The sequence below is a fragment of the Thermobia domestica genome, chromosome 11 (assembly GCF_964235325.1).
Source record: "Thermobia domestica chromosome 11, izTheDome1.hap1.1, whole genome shotgun sequence".
Lineage (NCBI taxonomy): Eukaryota > Metazoa > Arthropoda > Insecta > Zygentoma > Lepismatidae > Thermobia > Thermobia domestica.
The window spans coordinates 174,670,017-174,689,642 of NC_137464.1; the positions used below are offsets into that span (position 1 = coordinate 174,670,017).

At 35.2% G+C, this 19,626-nt stretch overlaps 1 protein-coding gene across 1 annotated transcript; it reads right to left on the reverse strand.

The window, feature by feature from the left end:
* Nucleotides 1-602: 602 nt before the first annotated feature.
* On the reverse strand, nucleotides 603-980 carry LOC145665368 (protein GVQW3-like). Its single transcript, XM_081732668.1, has one exon. It carries the CDS (start codon nucleotides 978-980, stop codon nucleotides 603-605), a length of 378 nt encoding a protein of 125 aa, XP_081588794.1.
* Nucleotides 981-19,626: the final 18,646 nt, after the last annotated feature.

The window sequence follows — 19,626 nt, forward strand, 5'->3', positions numbered from 1 at the left end:
CAGGATAAGTTGTATTTTACATTTTTTAGAGTTTGTATATCCCCCTTTTTAAGACCTCTATTTTTTCCGGCGCGTTTGACAGTTTCTAGTAGTGTTTTAACTACTGGTTAATTCATCAGTGGTTATTTCATTTCATGTATTTAATAGCTACAAATTAACAAGTAATTTTGTAGAAAATATGAGTATACTGGTTACTGTAAACAAAACCAAGTATACGAGTAAACACAAATAGAGTATATGAAAGCTGAAAAATAGTTTCGGTATTTATTTAATAAGTACAATTGCAGACGCTCTGATTTTTAGTTAACATAACTGACAAACAGTCAGTTAAATTAGCTTGACTTTTTGTTTACTGCAATATACAATAACTAATTATAACTCATTTAGTTAATTAAGTTTATACAAGGGTGAATCAAAAAGTAAGGTGCATTGTTGATTTACAGAAAAGCGTACAGAGATACGTCGATGAAGCTTTACTATGTTTGAAGTATGGTATCACACTATTATTCGAAGAAGGAACCGTAGTTGTCTAAACATTTATTCCAACGTGGTACCAAATCATCCATGCCCTGTTCAAAGAAATGTGGTTCCAGATTTCTTAACTAGGTACGTGTAGCCTGTTGTGTATCTGTCAGTGTCTGGACGATACCGCTTACGGAACCATAAGAGATATTCAATTCATTGGCAATGTCCTGCAACCGCACTCTTCTGTCTTCACGAATCATGGCATCGACGACAGCCACATTCGTGTCGGTGATGGACGTTGATGGTCTGCCATTTCTGCCATCATCTGTGACAGTACTCCTACCACTTGCAAATGCGTTACACCACACGTACACTTGTTTCAGCGACATAACACTATCTCCGTAGACCTGCACCAACTCTCGATGAATATCACATGGTTTTGTTCCCTTGGCCCAGAAAAAACGAATGACACCGCGCACTTCCTCCTTGGTGTAATGTTCCAGTCGTTGCACCATCTTTGAGTTGCTCTCAGCACCAGACGGATGGACATAGAATGTTGTACAAGCCGTCACACTTCTATTACCAGATTACCTGTAACATGGAAAAGAATTAATTAGCTACACACAATACTATGGGTTTGACAGGCAATTTCACCTTACTTTTTGATTTATCCTTGTATTATACTTTTAGAGCAGCTGAAATTTGATATTGTAGAAAAGCTCACACTTTTATCGTTACGCCACTGAATAGAAGGAAAGTTTACGACAACTTTTAACCAGAAAAACAACCAATATTTGTTCCTTCGTTCCGAAGTTTTTTTTACAGAAGAACATGTTGGACAAAAAGTACTTTTGATATAATTTGATATTCCATGACCATTGGCGATTGAGATGAGAGACAAAATAGTTATGGTAGGTTAGACCCAAAATTCAGAAATTCTGAGTAACGGCTTTTCACTGAAAAATAAGAATCCTAAAAATATGCTAAAAGAAAATAAAATTTCCAAATTCTACAGTAAATGAGGCAGAAGACCCTTGGCAATCGAATTGGGTGTTTGTCAAAAGATTTCTTATTGTGATTAGTTTGATATTTGAGGCAACTCCATAGATTTTTAACTCGCTAAAATATACCTCTTTTGTATATCCTAATATCCTGAAGATATTTTACGAAATAAAATTCCTTTAGTACTGCCAATTCACGAACGAATTGTGAAGTTCAAGAGTCAGCAGCCCTCAATAATATGTGATTTTTATTTCATATATGGAAAATGAAAACAACTACAAGATATTTTGTTCTGCTGTTAACTCTCTTCAAAACGTGCAGTAGGTTTGTGGCTGACGTTCTGATTGCTATTAAACATTAACTGACTTCATATTTCTATCTATTGTTAATTTAATGTGAGTTTAAGTAGCGTGCAATTTCTTGTTAGTCATTGTGTGTATTGCCTAAATAACTTCTCGTTAAGAGATAAACTGCGAACGCTATGGACTCGATGAAGAACAAGAATGTACTCCATTAGATCTGTGGTTTCTAATCAGTAGAGATGCAAGGGCTCGGAAAAAAAACGGCTTTTTTTGGAAAAAACTCGGTTTTTTCTGCTTCGCTTTTTTGCTTGGGAAATTTTGGGCTTTTTTCAAATTTCTGCTCTAAATTGATAAAGCAGACTTTGTTTCGCTTCTCTATAACACAAAAAGTAATTTAATTAGTGGTTGATGCTGATAATAATATGAAACCTCGAAAATAAACTATGAATTTCGAAAAGATATTTCAAACAATTTTTCTTCAACATATTTACATTATGAATTCCAAAGGATTAACCAATGTATATAATAAGAACTTTTTAACCTCCTATATACAAAAGTAAGCAGAGTTGGCACGAACCATGGTTTGTTTTGAAAATGCCAAAAACCCGTTTTGGGAGGGATGTTTAAACCAGGCTTTTTGGGTTTAAACCAGGTTTTTTTTAAATTTAGATTCTTTGTTTTATGTATTTGTATTACATATTCACAGAAATAAGCTTGTTTCGCCTTGGTGTTATTATGCAACAGCGGGTTATGCCGGAAGAACTCACATAAGCTTAAAGAAGTCCGGTCAGTAAATTTCTTAAATTGAGAAGCTCCCGCCCTAACCATCGGGAAAATCCCGTCATTACTTGAAATGTAAGACAATAACGGAAAAAACCTGTTATTGCTTTGCATATAAAATTTAAAGGCCAACGTATCATTATCAGTACGCTAAAACTGAGGTATTAAATTACAAATTTAGTGCGTAGATATCATTGAAAGTCCAATCCAAGCTGATGTTGGAAGCTACGTAGGCAATCGATAAATTTTGCCAATTTCTATCAATATATTTAAGCAATCTTGGCTTCTTTATAAAACAACAGGCATTTAGGTATGCAGGAATATACAATTTGGTTTCGTTTCGTATGTTTAGGATTAACATCCTTACGAAATACCGAGGTTATCAAGGAGAAGACTTTCGCTTAAACTGACATCTGAACCGCTACTTGGTTTACGCATGAAAGAAGGGTTATGGTTCGACCGAGAATTGAACATGGGACACCTTGATTAAAAGGTGAAAGGGAAATAAAACTATTGCAGGTGGTTTGATATCTGAAAACGTCACCATGAAGTTCACACGATTCGCATTTTTCGTTCTTTTTTATTTTTTTGGTTTAAACCAGTTATTAAAAAAAAAGTTGAGGTAAACCAGCCAACCCTAAAAGTAAACACTTCTTTTTTAAAAAAATACACAAATAACTAGCAAAATTGTATGTACTATTTTTACTTCAAAATATTCCATACCCTCTTTTTGAAACAAAATAAAATTAAAACAAAACATAAGAGAAATACTAAGATTTATATGATACACTTAAAAGCTGCACATCTAGAGCTTTTGGTTCTGTATATTCTTGAAATTCTACAGTTAAGTTTTACATAACCACCATCATGGTTTACCCAATCCTCAAGTTTTCTTAATTTTTAACAAGAGGGATTCAACATATCATTACAGAACTCCCCCCCCCCCCAAAAAAAAAAGGAGTACGGAATATATTTAAGTTAAGCTAAATACAACTGCACAACAAACATAAGTGAGTGATTAGCTTTTGCGCTTCTATCGGGAAGTCCGGGATTCAATCCAGCATTCGACCATTCTGACAAAGCTTTTCTTCATTCCATCTGTGAAGTAGAAATAGTGCGTGTACTGTGAGTTGGCCGACTTCCTTTCTTATTGTTTTTAAATCGTTATTATTACTAATTACCAGCAGTGACAGTTTTACGAAGGTTAGGGGGGGCGGTCTTTCGGACTGAAGCCTGTACCCCAAAGTTACGGAATGTCTGAAACAAACGAAATATCTATTAGTTATGCCTTTACTCATAAACTTTAAGCTACCGTCAAATAAAAATTACAAATGTTTAGAAAAACTAAACATTAGTAAGAAAAACCCTTCCCAAAATACTTTTCTAAATCCGCCACTGATTCTCAGTATAAAATGATCTTTAAGGTTGTATCCGCAAGATTATTGCTAAACATATAAACGAAACGAAATATTAGTTATGCCTGTACTCATAAACTTCAAACACCTCCCAAATAAAATTAAGAATTTTTTAGAAAACGAAACAATCATAAAAAACCCTCCTAAAGTACTTTTCTAAATCCGCTTCTGATTATTTGTATAAATTGGTATTCAAGGTTGTGTCCGGAAAATTATTGCTAAATCACTTCACAACTACAGTATAACAGAAATGTGGAAGTACGGTTTGACGGATATATTGAAAAACGTACGCTTTGACGGATAAATAGAAAAACGGGCAAGTTTAACTTTGGCGCTAGAAGCTAGAGTACTAAGCTCTTAGAAATGAAACACGGATGACAAACTAAAATGATCTAGAGAAGAAAAAAGATGTCGATAACTCAAAAGTTAAAATAAAGTTAAATAGCCTCCAAAATTGCCCTCAAATACTACATTCTTCATGTTAACTTTAATTCGTAAAACATGTGCTCCATCCATCTTGATGGTGAATTTCAGAGCGAAATATCGCATTTAGGTCATGGAATTCTTATCTAACTATAGAATATACTATAAGAAAGCTATTTAGATAGAAAGATCATGAAAATGAAAAAAGCCAAAATTTCCAAAATTCTCGTTTTTTTTTTCAAAAAAGTCGGCTTTTTATGTGAAAAAAACCATTGATTCAAAAAAGCCGGCTTTTTTGCATCTCTACTAATCAGTGAAGATGCCAGCTTTAATTTTCGGGAGGGGAGAAGAGAAGTAGAGGGGCAAAAGATGTTTAAAGGGCACTTAATATGTTTTGTGTGTGTAGAGAAAAGTTTAGTGTTATATTTAGTGACAACGTTAGAAAGGGGACGTAGGACCCCCCGCACAGTGTGTTATTTGGTCGACCTAGGGAGATTTAATTGAAAAAATTGAAGTTCGTGAAAAAATGTGATATTTAATAGATTGTAATCATAGTGAAATAGCTATCAGAAGCGTCACCTCGATGAGGGACCAGTATAAAAAAAAAATGCGTAGTTCAGTGTCTAATGAGGAAAATAAAAAGAAGAGTATATATGCAAATCAAGGTCTGGCACTCATTGTTAATGCAAATCTTTCAATTCAACAATACATTATGTTACGAGGTTTGTGGAATGCATACTGCCCATTGCATATAGGTTAGATAAAAAGTATGGCGAGTAATAGGTCCCGAAATGAAAAATAAGTTAGCCAGTAGGAAGACGTATACTCAAGAAAGATTTCGGAATGAGATGAGCCTCTTGGTTGATATGCCTACACAACAGGGAGAAAATACCAATGATGGTAATATAGAGCGAAGGTTTTTCAGAAATGCTGAGCTGTCTACTGACATTACAGAATTTTAGAATGCATCAATTGCGTTTTTCCCATTAACGCAGATACTTTTGAGCAGTATGCAGCAGCAACTAGACATTTGTACGTACGAGATTATGCATAGTATCACATGCCAAGTATTGTGCATAAGATTTTGTGGCATAGGAAAATTGTTATTGCCTCTTGTATTCTTCCGATTGGCCAACTTTCGAAAGAAGAACAAGAGGCAAGGAACAAAGAGACTAGAAATTACCAACAGAAATCACATGAAAGAGCTCATGTGCAGATGGCAACACAGATCTCATTCATAGACTCTTGATATCCTCTGATCCGTTAATAGCCAGTTTAAGACGCAAGCCTCCAAAGAAGGCCAACCAAATAACGCGTGAAGTTCTTTCGTTACATTCATTGCCTGATTTGAATACAGATGACGTTTCCTTAGATGATGAATGTGATTCTGAGGACCCAAGAGCAAACTTTGTTTCTCATTATTTCCTAACATCCATTTTTAGTGTTTTTCTTTATATTCTTGCTGTTAATACATTATATGTTGTTTTGTGCATCCTAGAACAGAACTGCCAAAATAATAGATATGCCAATATTGCAGTTATCTTTATTTATGTCAATTCATCATGTATAGAATTTTGTTTCACATTTTAATAAACGTCGATAAGTCGTGTCATTTTACATTTTGTCTGGGGGACTATAATTAAGGGACAATGTAATGCACAGATATGCCTAAGATATATCATTTTCAATTCCTTTGAACATATGTTACTAATATGTTCTGCTGAACAGAGGGAGAGGGTGCAAAAGTCACGTAACATAGGCTAAGGTAATCTTCTAATTATGTATTCTCTTCATTCGTTAGGTGATAATTTTATGCTCTGGAAACGCTAAGTATCTGCTCTCGGTGAATCCTTTTCTTTCAACTTTTAGAAAATTGACTTAAATTATCGAAACTTCCCTTTGTTTTAAGCCCAAACGGAAACATGACAGCAGAAATTCTCGGAAAGTGTTACTATTTTCACTGCTATTTTCACTTCTGACGTGCACCTTTGCACCCCCCTAAATCCGGTCCTGTATATATTTTGTGTGCAGATTAACAATGCTTTATCATAATTATTTGCTTACATGCAGAAAAACGGTTAAAGCACAGGGAATGATTCTTCACATAACGAATAAGAGCATAATTAAGATTCTAGGTTATTAAAATATCCATGGCTCAAAAAGCTCATGGTATTCGGATTCCATGTTAACACCTCTCATACAGCTTTGATGCTGAAAAGCGCAGTGTGGACTTTGTGGTGAACAAACACCGTACTCGTGTGTTTTCTCGGGGTTCTCGCGTTTCCTCCCACTTTCTTCATTCCACCATTTCATTCATCTCTCATCATCACCCTCTTCGTTAACCTAATCGGCAATAATCGTGTGACGTAAAACTGGAAGATTTCATTTCATTTGATGCTGAAAAGGACGTTAAACTCCAAATCAGCAACGGTGCCACATGCAAACCTACTAAGAATCACAACGAGAACCATCTATATCAACGTTCTCTATTGAATTAGAAGAAATTAAATTGAGAATTGGATAGATATATTTCTTACCCTATTACAGAGGATCTAAAGTTTTAAATTACTACGCTTTTTATGTAAGCTTCATAATGGTTAATTTACTGATTGATTGGTCAGAGTTTAGCGGCCCTTTCAGCAGCGAGGTTATGAGACGTAGATTTACAGCTTAATGTGGAACCCGAACTACATAAACTCCTATAAGGAATCGAACCTGTGTCTCCCACACCAAAGATGCGTACGATAACCATATAGCAACAAGAGACCTCGATTGATTCTCTTCTGTATCCAATGCCGAGATTATGATGAGCTGGAGAACTAATAAGTCGTTTACTCGTCAAAATATTTCGGACTGCAATGTTTATACGTAGAAAGAAATATGAATTACTCAGAAATAAAGGTAGGCTATAATGTTAAGAATGGTCATGATTAAAATGCTGGGAATAAATGCAAAATCATAAATTACATTTCATTAAAAGCAATCCGACTTGTGTACTTAATATTACTAAAACATTTTTATTTTTATTTATTTATTTATTTATTACCTGTCAATAAATAATCATATTAAATTAACAAATATTTAGTCATTAATTTTGTAACATATAATCCATGGTTTTTATGGATTTTATGTCACTGGTTATTAAATATTTATAGAAAAGGTGTCTCTAGGAATAATTTATATTATTATATTGTTTTGTACCGAAAAAGCTTTTTCATTTTTGCCTATTCTTTTGTTTTTGTTGGTTATGCCCCCTGGTGGGACGTACTAGCACGACGGATGAGCTTTCTCTATAGTGGCCATAGTTGTGCTGGAACGTTCGAGGGAGGAAGTATAATGGTTGTTTCGCTACTATTATCATAATTTGTGATTGAGTTATTATATCAAAAAAGGTTCTTCAATATATATATATATATATATATATATATATATATATATATATATATATATATATATATAATCTACGAGTGATATTCAAAGAATAACTCGGGGCCGCGGTGGCTCAGTGGTAGAGCGTTCACCTCTGGTGCTTGGGGTCCCGGGTTCGATTCCAGCCCCCCCCCAAGTGAACTTTGTGGTGGACAAACACCGTTGCGTGGGTTTTCTCGGGGTTCTCCCGTTTCCTCCCACTTTCTTCATTCCACCATTTCATTCATTACTCATCATCACCGTCTCCTTTAGCCTAACCGGCATAACCATGGGACGTAAAACTTAAAGATTTCATTTCATTTCAAAGTATAACTCTGTTAAAGTTTAAAATTCGGATGTAATCATGAAGTTTAAAGTGGAGTGCTGTAACCTCATGTCGGCTGGTTGTTCTATTCAATAGCACGGATTGGTTTAATAAGGCAGCGAGGTACGTAAGTTTCATGCTTTTCCTTTCTTCATTATATTATTCTTACATTTAAAGGGCCGTTTGCCATTTTGTTAGTTTTAGGCACTTTGCCTATAACTTTTCTACCTTTTTCTCAATTGAATTAGATTCCTGCATTATTACCAATCGGCGTGACTAATTAGAACAAGTTAGCTGGTACTGACAAGGGAACCTTCCGAAAATGATAGTTGCAGTGAAAGATATGGCCTATGCCAATTGAAAGAGCTGTAACAGAGATGAGCATTCACAAAAAATTAGCTGCCCATAGCAATAGGTTCAAGAATTATAAGGGGTGGAAGTTCGGGAAACAGCAAGGTTGGTCAAGGGGGGAAAAGTGCAAATTCCGCAAAAAAGGGTGGCACGGCAAAATACAATGCTAACAAGTGATGTATAGAAAGAGACTTGCCACAATAGGGAACAAATGGAGGCCACCAGTAGGATTAACAGTGTTGCCAAGTGCAATAGAAAGTACATGTTTTGCAAAGAACACTATATGAATTGAGTGCAATATTCAGTGTCATGTAGAACATAAGATATGGCGTGTATAATCAGTGGTACAATCTAACAAAAGAAAATAGAAAAAAACAGAAGTACGAAAAATACGGAAAAGACGAAGTTGGCCATAATGCGCCACATTTGATCACGAGCTGTGCATATTAGAATGAACAAAACAAGAAGCACCGACTATGCAAGAAACCGACATACCTAGAGTCGAAAAGAAAAACGAGTTCCAAAGTTGGCCGCACTGGCCATGAAAATCCAGACAATTCTAATATAGTTAGGCCACTCGCTTCATAAAAAGAAAATTCCGGCAACAGGCATCATTCGGAATGCATCAATGCTAGAGTGATTGAGGCAGTGCGAAGTCGGGGAACATGAAATGGTTGGGTTGAGCCAACAACCTATAATAGAAGTAAACATTATGTCACGGTTGGGTCGTATGTGGGAATATACAGGGTGTCCCACCAAACTTTGTGACCTGAAAGATTTGAGAAACGAACAAAAATGTGACGGATCCAGTTGTGCAGGAATGTACCAATGTCAGGGGATGATAAAAGTCTGTGAGAAGCAAGTGACCCCCGGATTCCCCATCATAGGGCCCCAGGAGCCAACTTCAAACTTTCAAATGGCAACAGGGACCGAGTGGTACCTCTCTCGATAGATCATGGAATGTGCAACAACACATATAGGAAACATTTGCTATATGAAGCATGTTTTTCAAAATGGCCGCCACAAATATATGTTGTGTCTTAACATGGCATCGAACATTGTGATCTCAAATTGCTGCGAAGCGAAAAGAGATGTTGAAAATCCAATTGCACAGGAATGTACTCATGTCGAGGGCCAAGAAAACTTTGTAAGAAGCAAGTCCCCAGGGTCCCCATCATAAGGCTCGAGGGTCAACCGCAACATTTCAAATGGGAACAGGGGGCGGATGATATTTCTCTGGATAGATACAACACCGCCTATAAGAAACATTTGCCATATGAAGCACGGGTTTCAAAATGGCCGCCAAAAATGCACGTTCTTCTTGTCACCGAGCAGATATTTTTGGCGGCCATTTTGAAATCCCATATAGTAAATATTTCTGATATGCGTTGCTGCATATTCCATGATTTATCGAAAGAAATATAACTCGACCGATGGTGCTATTAGAAAGTGTGAAGTTGGCCCCTGGGACCCTATGATGGGGGACTTGGGGGCACTTGTGTCTCACAGAAGTTTCTCGCCCGCTGACATGGGTACATTCCTGCACAACTGGATGTGTCCCATTTTTTTCGCTTTGAAATTATTTCAATCGCAGAGTTAGGTGGGACACTGGATACATCATATAGGCGGTGATAGTACTGCAGACAGCAACACACAGCAGATCAAGCCTTTGATTGTATTTGCTTTCTACTGGTGTGGATATGTGATAGAAAGACCACCAAAGGTTCCGACACCTGTTTCGAGACATTCACAGGCGATCATTGTACCATGTATGACGGATTGGCAGTATTCCGCTGTGCTCACTGCAAATGTATCTTCTGTTTGGACCATTGTCTCATTGCACGTACAATGTGGACGATCATGTACAAATGATGCGAAGGCTAATGCCTCTTGCCGGAATTTTCTTTTTGTGAAGCGAGTGGCCTAACTATATTAGAATTGTCTGGATTTTCATGGCCAGTGCTGCCAACTTTGGAACTCGTTTTTCTTTTCGACTCTAGGTACGTCGGTTTCTTGCATAGTTGGTGCTTCTTGTTTTGTTCATTCTAATATGCACAGCTCGTGATCAAATGTGGCGCATTATGGCCAACTTCGTCTTTTCCGTATTTTTCGTACTTCTGTTTTTTCTATTCTCTTTTGTTAGATTGTACCACTGATTATACACGCCATATCTTATGTTCTACATGACACTGAATATTGCACTCACTACATATAGTGTTCTTTGCAAAACATGTACTTTTCATTGCAGTTGGCAACACTGTTAGCCCCACTGGTGACCTTCATTTGTTCCCTATTGTGGCAAGTCTCTTTCTATACATCACTTGTCAGCATTGTATTTTGCCGTGCCCCCCTTTTTTGCGGAATTTGCACTTTTCCCCCTTGTCTAACCTTGCTGTTTCCCAAACTTCCACCCCTTATATTTCTTGAACCTATTGCTATGGGCAGCTAATTTTTTGGGAATGCTCATCTCTGTTACAGCTCTTTCAATTGGCATAGGTCACATCTTTCACTGCAACTATCATTTTCGGAAGGTTCCCTTGTAAGTCTTTTGTTAGTGGACCAGTCCAGCGGAACCGGAGGGGGAGGATCGAGTTGTTTTGGCCCACATCTAATCTGAAAAGGCGGCTCCAGAGGGAGGTCACTAATGGAATTCAGGGAGCTGTAGGAAATCGTGGTGTGATGCTGAGAAAAGATGGTCCAGTGGTTCATGCCTTGGTTGATAGTACGAGTTCGGCGAGTCGGTCCCCGGTCGCAGGATCGAGCCAGCAGTCCAGTCTTCAGAGGATAGTAACTGAAGAGTCGTTTTCGTCTACTGATGGTACCCAGGCCTCCACAAAAAGAGAGCCACCTGCTGTAGATCCTCAATTGGATAATCCGGAGGGAGAACTTCAACGTTATGTAGAGCAGTTATATGCTTCGTACTCCGATGTTTTTACTGAAAAGGTAGGCACAGTACATAACTATACTTTAGATATTCATGTAAACGATGAATCACCAATACGGTTAAAACCTTATCCTTTGCCCCGCCAAGACCAGAAAGAGCTTGATAAAATTTTGGATAATTTATTAAAAGATAACATAATAGAAAAATCAACGAGTCCATGGGCATTCCCTGCCTTTTTGGTGGATAAAAAGACGGGAAATAAGAGACATGTAATCAATTATTCGAAACTGAATAAAAGGTTAAATATTGTTTCTCAGCCTTCTCCCATAATGGAGGACGTTCTTTCGGCTTTGAGCAAAGGAAAAGTGTTTTCCGTGGTCGATATGTCTTCAGCGTATTCACAATTATTATTGTCAGAACGTTCCAAAAAATATACTTCTTTTGTAACTCATCGCGGTAGTTATATGTACCGAAAATTACCTTTTGGATTAACAATGGGTAGTTATGCTTTAATGGAAGTACGTACTTAATAAGTTATTGTATGAGTTGAAGGATGAAGGAATTGAATATTACTGTGATGATATAATTATTTTTAGTAAAAATGTAGAAGAACATAAAGTTTTGCTAGAGAAGGTACTTACTATTTTCCGTAACAATGGAATTACAATATCACCAACTAAAAGTTTATTGTTTCAAACTAAGATAAATTATTTAGGATTTGTGATTTCAAATGGAAACTTTGAAATGGATCCTAAAAGAATTGATGTTATACGAAATTTACCCCCGCCAAAAAATCGAAAAGCCTTAATATCTTCGGCAGCATTTCTCCAATTTTATGTGAAGTTTGTTGAAGGGTCATGTATCCTATACATAAGTTGCGCAGTATACAGACAAAATTTGCTTGGAAGTCGGAGCAGCAGGCCGCTTTAGACAAAATAAAGGAGTTGTTTGAGACTCAGATTGTCTTAAAGTTACCGGAATTAGACCGGAAGTTCATAGTGCGGACGGATGCTAGCACCAGGGCCCTTAGCGGGGTCGTCGAACAAATGGATAGCGCCGGGAATATTAGGCCTGTGAGTTTCTCTTCGCGAACTCTTAAGCCAGCGGATTTTCATAAGAGTGTGTATCATCTTGAGTTGCAGGCAGTGGTAGAAACTCTTGAACGACATAAATTGTATTTACGTAATCGATTTGATCTTTTGATTGATAACCAAGCATTGACGTACGCCTTGAGTAATGTAAGGCGGATGAAAAAGTATGGCAGCTTATTGTATAGGTTAGTATGCTTTAATTTAGATGTTAAACATTTATCATCAGTCCAAAATATCGGTACACACTTGATTTCACGGATTTATGATCCTTTCAATTTTGATATTTATGATACCACTTTAGGCGAGGAAGAAATTAAGAAAAATTTGTTAAATATAAATTTCTGGAATAATCCCAATTCTTCTGTTTCCATAAAGGAACATCAGTTGCGGGATCCTGAATGTTTACAGATTATTGAACAATTGCAGCAAGGTAAGGAAGTTAAATCGTTTAAATTGGTTAATGGTATTCTTTGCAAGAAAACCAAGGCTCATATTCGTCCGTTTAAGATATATGTTCCAAAGGCTCTTAGGCCTATGATTATGGATTTGTACCATGACCCACTATTGGGGTCACATCTAGGTGTTTATAAATCAATCAATAGAATCGCCATGAGATACACGTGGGATCGGATTTTTACCGACGTTCATGATTATATTACTTCCTGTAAATTCTGCCAACGCGCGAAAGCGAGTAATGTTACCCCGCGGGGAGAGTTAATCTCTGAAGTAAGTAAAATTATTAATTCCCATTGGGACATTGATACCCTAGGTCCCCTCCCAAGAAGTAGGGCTGGGCGATACATATTGATAATTGTTGATAGATGCAGTAAATTTTTAATGTTAGAGCCTCTCAGGGAATTGAAAAGTTCTCTTGTTATTAGAATATTACGTAAATTGATGAACCGACACGGTTATATTCATATTCTTTCTCATGACAATGCGTCAATTTTTACATCACAGATTTTTCGTGATTTTCTTGCGGGATTGGGGTTTAGAGATAGTCGGGTATCACCTTATTTTCCAGCGGCAAATTCAGCGGAACGTCCGATAAGAGTAATTAAAGATATTTTGAAAACATATGTTCATGATAAACAGGAACATTGGGATAAGATGTTGGGAGAGATAGAGTTCTCTCTGAATAATTATATCCACGAGAAGACACGTGTTTCTCCCATGGAGATGAAATATAATTATAACGTCAATGATCCGTTAGACGTGAAATGGAGGATTGATACTTTATTTCGGAATAAACCAGATCGCGATGCTTTGCAATGCGCTATTCAAAATATGGAGAGATCGTGGCTACGTCGTAAACGGTTATATGACCAAAATAGGGTCCCCACTGATTATCAGGTGGGACAGAAAGTTCTTTTAAAATCCCAACTGAAGTCTTCACTGACAGAGAAGATTAATAAAGGATTATCTATGAGGTGGTCTGAACCGTTCGAGATCATTAAGCTATTGACGAACAACACATTACTCGTTCGGAACGTAGAAAATCCGAGAGATGTGAGAAGAACGCATGTGGCGTTAGTAAAGAGGTTTCGTGAGAGGAGGTCTGTACCATGAATTTTTGGTACTGTACTGTTACTAATATAGAGAGACCTGTGAGTAATGATATAAGAGTAATATTGAAATTTTCAGCAAACTGTAAATAATTATATGTATATGTAAATTGTTTTTGGTGTTTTCGTACTGTTTGTCTTTTTTCTATTTATGTAGGGTGGCCACCTGCTAATCTAGTCATGTTTGTTCGGCTTGTTGTTGTGTATTTGGTCTCCGTTTGTTACAAACCTAATGGGAACCCATGATTTCTTGGTATGCTTATGGATTGCTGAAGGAGGATATGAAATGAAATTTGAAGGTCGGATACATGTATTTGTATATATGCTATTTTCCTCAGGTATTGTGTTATGTTATTAGAATCGATTTGGAGATTATACCTACATCAGAATTTATTTTGCACTTAAAAAGAAATAATTATATTGATAGTATTTTTTCCATACAAATTGTTATTATTTATTAACATATTATTTGGATCTTACGATTCTAAGTTGTCTCTGGTTATAATGACAATTAACGTTGTCTGACACTTTTGCAAATACTTTTACTAGTTGGATCCACGGTGAATTCAGATGGACGTATGTGGATTGACAATTTATTTTCTCTTTTTCTAAACTTTTCCTAGTATGAGTGATTTTGTATGGTTGATCTAGGGGAATTTTTTTTATTCTTAGTATGATTGTTTGGATGACTGTTTGTTTTTTTTTCTTTCCTATACTAACATTTTCCTAATATCGTCCACAATATGTCCTTATCTGTAATTCTCTTTATTTCTCGATTCGCTCGCTTTCAAAAAGTTTTTTTTTTTTTTTTTTTTTTGTTTGCGAGTGGGCCGGGGCGAGGGTGTAACATATAATCCATGGTTTTTATGAATTTTATGTCACTGGTTATTAAATATAGAAAAGGTGTTTCTAGGAATAATTTATATTATTATATTATTTTGTACCGAAAAAGCTTTTTCGTTTTTGCCTATTCTTTTGTTTTTGTTGGTTATGCTCCCTGGTGGGACGTACTAGCACGACGGATGAGCTTTTCTCTATAGTAGCCATAGTGGTGCTGGAATGTTCGAGGGAGGAAGTATAATGGTTGTTTCGCTACTATTATCATAATTTGTGATTGAGTTATTATATCAAAAAAGGTTCTTCAATATATATATATATATATATATATATGTATATATATATATATATATATATATATATATATATATATATATATATATATATATATATATATATATATATATATATATATAAAATCTACGAGTGATATTCAAAGTATAACTCTGTTAAAGTTTAAAATTCGGACGTAATCATGAAGTTTAAAGTGGAGTGCTGTAACCTCATGTCGGCTGGATGTTCTATTCAATAGCACGGATTGGTTTAATAAAGCAGCGAGGTACGTAAGTTTCATGCTTTTCCTTTCTTCATTATATTATTCTTACATTTAAAGGGCCGTTTGCCATTTTGTTAGTTTTAGGCACTTTGCCTATAACTTTTCTACCTTTTTCTCAATTGAATTAGATTCCTGCATTATTACCAATCGGCGTGACTAATTAGAACAAGTTAGCTGGTACTGAGGCAAATAGTTTACACTGCTAATTGGATAATAGTCTAAGATTGAATCTATTTAAATTCTCTTTCCATTATCACGAAGACCATAATGCATACTGATTGTTGAATTGTTAAATATATGTTGATTATTGGATTCTTGAAAGTTTAAATATACTGTTTGAATTTCTAAAGGAGATCGGTTGTAAGAGTATTATTTTATGAACTCAAATCCTACTACTACTATTCAGAGATTTATTTTCATAGCATTACTTGTTAGTAGCGATAATAGATTACGTATCCTTTCTATATTTCAATGTGGAATTACGAAACCACTAAAATTAATAGCGGGGGAACCGATCGATGTGTTCTCCTCTCCCACCCATACATATACGCTAATTTTCGAATCTGAGGTTATATATGATTTAATTGAAAATACTAAGATACCGAAATTAGCGTAATATAAGTATGGTTACAATTTCTAGTTACACAGATTAATTTTTGAAAATGTATAGTCTGTCGATTGAAATTTAAAGCTAGTTTTAGAGGAAGCATTTATCGTAGCATTTATTCTAGCAAAAATCGTATCATCGATATCCTACCGTGTAAAGTAGCAAATTCTATAGTATTTTGCATGCCATGGCATATCCTACGGCATTTCTTGTCGATAAAACCTGCTCTATTTCGTAAAATTTCCCCCAGCATTTGTGGCCCGATTGCAGCGCCGTGGTGTGTTAAAACTAAGCGAATGATTTTGTGCCAAATATCCATGCTCTTTTTTTGTGTGTGGGATATTGAATTGTAGTAAAGAAAAATGAGTTGGAGTAGGGATGCTATTATTATGCTGATTGAAAAATATGAGGAGCATCCTTGTTTGTACAAAGTTAAAAGTCCTTTGTATCATAATAAGCATGTGCGAAAAACGGTTTTAGAAGAAATAGCGACTGAAATCTCTGATTTTAGTTTCGGAGCATAATTGCGCTCTCAGCACATATGCTACGAGAAATGCTACGATAAATGTTTCCGTCTAAAACTAGCCTAATAAATATGGGGAATTTCCCATCATACAGAACGACTTCAATTATTATTCAATTATTTCAATATTTGCATAATCAACTACTTCTAGTTTTGCTCCGTTATATTGGATCCTCTATTTTTAGTTTCACACATAATATGAAATTCTTACGTGCCTCATACTGAATTCAGCTCTGTAACCTCCATTTTATACATTCTTCCGCCATATTGGATCCGTCATTTTGAAATTTGCAACTCTACTATCATTGTCATTTATCATTATTTGTAATTTGTGACCGTGCAAACCCCTCTGTGCAAAATTTGAGATCCATAATATGAATTTATTATTTTTGGTCCGCCATATTGGCTCCGCCAGTTTGAATTTTTCATTTTTGATATCAAATTCATAATCACCAACCTCGAAGACCCTCATAAACAGTTTCAGAACATTTCAAGAACTCATCTCTATTTTGTCCGTCTTTTTCGCTATTCGGACCACTGTGCGCCGCTTTTACATTTCACTTTGATCACAGATTACTCACACATCTATTAGCCTTCCATAACATGCACTGATTCATCCTGTAAACATTATGGTCTTTTACCTACTTTTGGCCCCGACATAACTCACGTAATACATTAACTTCAATTATTCTCCCTCCTATTTCATTATGTATAAGTATATAGTCGTCTGTAATATTATTCAGTTCAGAATATTTTATTTAGCAAAGAAAATGCCTTTCCTCATCAGATACGATATGTATGAACCGTCAGCAAATAAGGTTAATTTACTATACATTAGATAAATATAATTCTTGATATCCAAAATCTTACAGATGTCCGAAAGAGTTTAACGAAATTCCTTCAGAATACCAGAACCTATTTCAAATAATACACATATCACCTTTTACTAACTTCAAAACTGACATTTTAGTACACAATCAAAATAAATTATCTATAAAAATATGTATCTTACTGCAATTTTTGGTCGTATGAAATGCTTATTTCAAACTAATATTGAATATTTTACAACTTTAGGTCATTAACTCGAAAGTTATTCCATTCCATTCCATTCGGCATCTGTAGATGCTGTGTAGTTAGGCCTAAACTTAGGTTCAGATAGCCTGTTCCCTATGACTGTCCAAAATAAAGTTGTATTAATAATAATTACGATTTATAACATTTAGATGAGAGTGGAATCTGGGAGTTGTTAACGTTGAGTTTATTATCTTTGTTCTGCACATATTTGTTACTCAAATTCTCATGATCATGCTGTCACAAGGGTATTATAGTGGCAATAGTCATTTCCCAGTCTTTCCAAATATTTGCTATGATTAAATATATCTATGAAACAAGTTATTCATCATGCAATACTTTTTATATATATAGATTTAAGTTATTATCCTGTATGTACTGTAAGAGTCTCTTGATAAGAATCCAATTTCTTGAAATTATTATCATTTCTACCGTAATTGGGAACGTATAAAACTATTCAACAGATATGTTATAAACTCTTTTCTTCTGTTTTGTAATATTTCACAATAAAATATTCGATGATTTAGATTACCAATTCTTTTCCGCACCAACAAAGATTTGTATCTTTTTACCATTATGCAAAACAGATTTTTGGTGTTAATGCTGTGTTGAATATTATACGATAAAATAGCACTATTTTCGATCTAGACCACGTTCTTAATACTTCCCAAGTGTTAACTTCCAAGTCATCCGCTATACTCTAGTAGTGCTTGCCAGGACCACCTCTGTTTTTCTTTTTCCATCGGCTGATTAATTTTTCTATTTTATTTTTGATAATAAATTTGAAATTATAGTAATGAATTTGTATATTAGTCTTGATACCTGTATTAGCTGTAGCTTTACTTAATTGGTCCACGGATTCATTAAATTCTATGTTTATTGGTGCTTTTCTGTAGATTAAAATAGTGTTGAAGTTATTGCATTGTAACAACTGATATAATTTTTTAATCAATAAAAGGTTCCAAAAAGTTTGAACAGTCCATATTGTATTGTTCAAAGCTGTTATATAACTCAATGCATCAGTACATATAAAGGCACGTCGGAGATTTATTTTTTTAATAAGTAAAAATGCTTGTCTTATGGCGAAAGCTTCACCTTCAAACACAGATATATATTACAAGGTAGTTTATATTGTTTTTGCACATGCAACTGCGGTATTAATAAGGCAGCATCGATATGTTTACTATTTTGTTTTGATGCACCAGTGAATGTAAATGCATATTCTTTTGGAAGAGAATCTATATAAAATTGCCATATATTTTTATATATATATTGTGTAAGTTGTCAAATTTATGACACTGTAGATATTGTGGAATAATAGCCGGTATTTTTATTAAGTTAATATTATAATTGAATAGGTATGCTGGCATGCTTGGGGCTTTCGCTATGTTAGCTTGCAGTTATTTAATATTCATAAAGACAGTAAAGATCCATAGCAGTGATTTTTGGTAAGGAAGTTTTTTTTACCTTGATTTATAATTTTCATATTTCCCAGTTTTTGTATTATAATTGAGGAGGTTTTTGCCATCCGAGAAAGTAAGAAGTTTGCCGTAAGTTGAAATATTCTTATTTCTGTCGGTACATTCATCGTAACTTCTAAGATTGCATTCCTTGGGCAAAAAGCTGATTGAGATAATATTGTCTTAATTATAATGAAGTTGTTGAAGTTCAGTATAAAACATTGAATAATTTGTATTATAATACATGGAAACGTACAATATTCTTGCTGTTATTGTTTGTTGATTGATCATGTTCAGCACTTGAGGTTGTATTCCCCATTTTTTGGCACTTATACTCTTCAAGACATTATGATATTTGGTTCCTTCTTTAGTTAAGTATTGAAGGTGCGACTTCCAAGATAAGGAAATATCAACATTAAGTCCTAAATATTTCAGATGTTTCGTAAATTTTAATTGTTTGCCATTTATACTTATTTGTGGTAGATGTTTTTTTGTAAAGATTGTAAAAGATAATTTTTCCCAATTAATATCCAATATGTTCTGATAACTCCATTTATGTAT